Genomic DNA, 5,213 nt, shown 5'->3' on the forward strand with positions numbered 1-5,213 from the left:
AAATTTGATTATTAAGACATTCAAATGATCAATAAACAATCTACGATCAAAGGGATCAATATCAGTTGTCCATTCAACCCACTCCCATCTTGATCTTGATACTCCCCATATTTGGGAGCTTACTTGCCGCCGACCACCACCGGAGTTCTTCAGGTGGACATCCATTCATTCGTTGACCACCGCCGGACTTTCGCCCATTTGTTGACCACTGCTGGACTTCTTCTTGAACACCACCAAACTTCTGCCTGTTTGTTGACCACCGCTGGAATTTTTCCCGACCATCGTCGGACTTCCGCCCGTTTATCAACCACCACTAGATTTCTTCCCGATCACTGTTGGACTTCGGCTTGCTCGTCGACCACCGTCGGACTTCCGCCCAATCGTCGAATACCGCCGGAATTCTTTCCGACCACCGACGTACTTCTACTTGTTCGTCGACCACCGACGTACTTATTCTTGTTCGTCGATCATGATTGAAATTCCGCCTGTTTGTCAACCACTGCCGGAGTTTTTCTTAACCACTTAGGACTCCTTTGGAAAAGTTTTTCATTGCAAGACGGACTTATTTTATCAGTCTTTACCTTCCCATGTGTGAATAAAGGCAAGGACAAGTTTTAGTGGTGGTGGAAAAGGGTCTCTAATGGCATCCAAATCGCCCAAGTACTTTGAATGTTCTGAAAATGTATGTATTTCAAGAATCTAGAAAAAATTATAATTTGAATTATTTGTTTCGTTGTAAGATAAATATAATAATTTATTTTCTTAAATGTTTAGTTGATTATAAAGAATAAAAAAAAATGAAACACCTCCATGTTGAAAATGAGGAAGGGTGAGGAGGAGCCAAGGTTCCATCATGGTGATATTGGAGCATAGGTGAATATTTTTGAAATATAAGATATAACTAACACTTGAACTATGTTCTCTCCAAAATAATAAAATTTTATATGCATATTGATTACATTTTTTAATTAAAAAAATAAAATAAATAAACTTTTTTTTTCAATAATGTTGACCTACACATGATGTTAAAAAAAAATCCTCCAAAATACAGCGTAAACCCCATGTAACAATTCGGAGCCGTTCGCATCTCTTTGTTCAAATCCTGCACAAATCGCGACTCTGCCTTCGTTGATAAAACAAGAGCTAAATAGGCCTCTAGTTTTTCGTTTCTCCCTTGCGCACGAGCTCCCCAGTCATCCGATCTCCCTCTCCCTTGTTTGTATCTTCCGAGCCAACTGAGCCCTCTACTGCTATCAAAATCCTCAACCAATCCAAACTACAGCCGACCTCCACCTGCTTGCAAACTTCACCCTATCCGATCTCTACTTTACACAAGTCCCAAGACCCGCGCTTACCTTCGATCCATCCTCCTTTCATTGTGCAGACTTCCACCTTGCCTACACTACCTCCACCCTGCGACTTCGAGAAGACCCATCTTCACTATGCCGATTTCCACAATGCCAACCTTCGATTTATCACTCCCCCCACCATCTACTTTAAGTGCAAGATGGTAAAATTTTAAATTTTAAATATCAAAATTTTCAAATACCAAATCATGCTGCTACTATATGCCAGATACATGCTGAGTATCTAATTGACAACTGGCCTTAATCAAAAGTTCTCTTTCGTTATCGGGAGAGGTAATTAATTATAGGGGCTTGTGCCTATAGGAAACCAGAACTCAGATCTAAAGTCCTCACAAAATGAGGGTGGAATCTCTAGGTAGTGTCTTATTTCAAACTCAATCTGCCTTTTGAAAATTTACACAGGAGCTTAATATGTTAAAACTCTCCAGAAAGAGAGGGAAGGCCAAATGCTTTCTCCGATTGATCAAATTTTAGATATATTTAAAAAACATATCATTCTAAAAAAATTATTAATGGAAGTAAATAATGAGAGTATTCTTAGATGCCACCTACTAAATATTCTTCTTCTTCCTATCCCTTGCTTTTATTGTCCTTATCCTGCTTTTACTTTATGAAAGCAAACTCATATCATGCTTTTGAGAGATCATGCATGTGAGAGATCAAATGTCTAAGAAAATATGAGCTTGTAAGAAAGAGCTGCCTTTCGGCCTCTTCAATTATTGATTGAGTGGTTCTTCACAGATTGAGAGAGGTAAGTTCCTTCAATTCACTATAGAGATTTTATGCTCATCTAGTTTTGTGACAGTATAGTCGTTTCTCTGAGTATACTTAAATTTGTTTCTTCGATTCTGATTTCTCGATTAGAGCTTTGGAAGATGATCTTTGCTTCTTCTTTCTTAAAAATAATGTAACAATTTACTTATTCAAACTCTTACTTCATTCAACCTATATCAATCACACATTTTATATTTAAATCAAATCAATTCATATCATATTCAAATAATCCCTAAAATAAAATTAATTTTGCAATTAAAAATTAATCAAAATCTTATAAAAGGATTTATACTTTATTAAACATTTTAGATTATGATATTTATACTTTATTTATATGCATCTTACTTATATTTTATCTTTGTGTATGTTGTGTTTTGATTTATTTCTCATTATATTATAAATATTAAATCATTAACTTTAAACTCAAATCCTAAAATTTAAAATAGAAGTCACCTAATTATAACTTTGATCAGAACCAAAACTAAAACCTTTAGTTAGAGAATTGAACAATTAACACTAGACTATTGACTGGCATTTTAAACCTCATGATCTATACGCATTAAAACTTTCTAATTTTTCGCAGAACCAAAATAGATGTGATACAGATATTTGCATACTAGCATAGGACAACCTAAAAATAGAGTGATATTAGTGTTTTAGGAGAATTCTTTTGAGCTTGTTTGTTCGTGAATGGGCTTATTTGATAAAGGTCATTTATTTAAAGCTCAATAAGAGAAAATAAGCTGAATATAAATCAAATATGATGATCTACTATTTTAAATAAATCAAATTTTAACACAAATAGAAAAAAAAAGTTCAAATCGAGCTTAAAGAAGCTATAATAATTGAGCTTCACAAGTTTTTTTCATTTAATATCTTAGTGGAGAGGTGACTCATGTCCACTCTTGAATAGGTTTTATCTTCCCATGTGTGACTAAAAGCAGGGACAAGTTTTAGTGGTGGGAAAAGTTTCTCTAAAAGCAGAAAAGCAGGAACAAGTTTTTTTTTTTTTTAGGCCATTTAAGGCAAACTCACACACACAACGCATACACAGAGACTCGAACCTTAGACCTCTTAATTGGAAGCCTTAGCTCTCAACCAATAGGCCAAGGAGAGTTGTGTGCAGGAACAAGTTTTAGTGGGGGTAGAAAATTATCTCCGTCATATATAAAAAATATTAAATTAAAAATAAACTCTCAATCTCTAATTAACTAAGTGATAAAAAAAGAAAAAGTAAGGAGAGAATATTCTCAAATTTTCTTTCGTTGTCTTTTTTCCTGCTTTTACTTTATGAAAGCAAAATAATATGATGCGTGTGAGATCAAATGCCTAAGATAATTTGAGCTTGTAAAGAAAGAGCTGCCTTTCCTCTTCAATTATTGAGTGAGTCGTTCTTCACAGAGACAGAGGTAATTAGCTCCTTCACCTCTGCAATTTTATCATCATCTAATTTTGGTCTTATAGACAGTCTGCACAGACCTCATCAGATCAAATACTTGAGAAATTTGGACCTTTGATGAGCTGCTTTCCCTGCTTGATTATTTATTTATTGCTCCTTCTCCATAGAAGTAATTAGTTCTTTCGGCTTGGCCTTAAGTTGTACTTTTGTTCGCATATAGTTCTTATGTGCTACTGTAAGTATGAATTGTGATTTGATTGTTTTTGGACTCAATACTCATTTGTGATTTTATATTGTTTTTTGTATGCATAGAAAGCAACGAGAATCTGCAGAATCAGCTTTAGCTCATCTCTTTGCATTCAATTGATTGCTTTCAGCTGCAACAAGTATTTTAAACTTGAATCTCTCGCAACTCTCCTTCTAACACAATGGAATATTATATCTTACTATACAATTTAATGATGCATGGCAGGGATATTTGATTCTAATCATTGGACGAAGCCATGGCAGATATTATTGCTATGTTTGGCAGATGGGCGAAGTCAGGGTTATTGGCTCTTTTAGATGGATCTTCATCTTCATCTTCATCAGCGGAACCTACACGAGGAGGCAATGCTTTAGATGAGTTCCAAAGGATAATGAGAATGCTGCCGAGGATCAAAGCAGTGCTTGAAGATGCGGAGGAAAGGGAGATACAAGACAGATCTGTGAAGTTATGGCTTTCAGAGCTCAGGTGCTTGGCTTATGACATTGATGATGTAATCGATGAGTATGAGTATGATGTCCAGGCAGCCCAGATGGAAGCCAGAGCTGCAGAAGAGTCCTACCACCGTGGAAAGCGCAAGCAAGGAGATGATGAACAATATGATCAAGATGAACATGTGCAAGGTAGTAATACATTAGCATCCTCATCTTCTCAAGTTCCAGCAATTTCTGATTGCATGGTTGAGAAGCTAAGGGAGATTCAGAAAATATTCGATGAGATTGAAAGGGATCGAAAGGGACTCTATTTAAGAGAAGATGATGGCGTGAGGCGAACTGTTAGTGTTCAAAATTATCGACTTACCAGCTCTCTTGTCGATGAATCAAATATAATCGGGAGAAAGAGAGAGAAAGAGAAGATAGTGAAGTTATTGCTCTCAGATTTACAAGTGAGCAATAAAATTACAGTTATCCCAGTAGTTGGCATGGGGGGTGTGGGGAAGACAACGCTTGCCCAACTCATTTATAACGATCCTAGAATTTGTCAGTATTTTGATCTCCGTATATGGATCTATGTTTCTGAGGATTTTGATCTTGTGAAATTAACCAAAGAGATATACAGATCCACAACTAACAAATCATGTGAGGAGGACGTTGGATTCGAGATAAGTGGATGAGCATCTTAGAAAGCGAGCTTTGGGACTTGGATCCAGGGACAAATGAAATTTTTCCTGCTCTTAAACTGAGTTATCAAATGCTGCCAATTCACCTGAAGCCATGCTTTAGGTATTGTTCTTTATTTCCTAAAAAGCATATTCCTGATAAAAATCGCCTTGTATGGTTGTGGATTGCGCAGGGCTATATCCAACCAAAAATAAGAGGCAAGACTATGGAGGAGATTGGTAGAGAGTATTTAGATGAACTCTTGGGGAGATCATTATTTCAAGCAACAAAATATGGAAACAATTTTG

The 5,213-nt window shown here is 36.1% G+C and overlaps 1 protein-coding gene across 1 annotated transcript; it reads left to right on the forward strand.

Moving 5' to 3' along the window:
- Window positions 1-3,556: 3,556 nt before the first annotated feature.
- On the forward strand, window positions 3,557-4,919 carry LOC114580711 (disease resistance protein RGA2-like). The gene is made up of 2 exons (XM_028699140.1): window positions 3,557-3,775; window positions 4,013-4,919. The coding sequence occupies exon 2, from the start codon at window positions 4,044-4,046 to the stop codon at window positions 4,917-4,919; it is 876 nt and encodes a 291-aa protein (XP_028554973.1). The 5' UTR covers window positions 3,557-3,775; window positions 4,013-4,043.
- Window positions 4,920-5,213: the final 294 nt, after the last annotated feature.

This window comes from Dendrobium catenatum, unplaced genomic scaffold (assembly GCF_001605985.2).
Source record: "Dendrobium catenatum unplaced genomic scaffold, ASM160598v2 fragScaff_scaffold_1220, whole genome shotgun sequence".
In the NCBI taxonomy this organism is placed as follows: Eukaryota; Viridiplantae; Streptophyta; class Magnoliopsida; order Asparagales; family Orchidaceae; genus Dendrobium; species Dendrobium catenatum.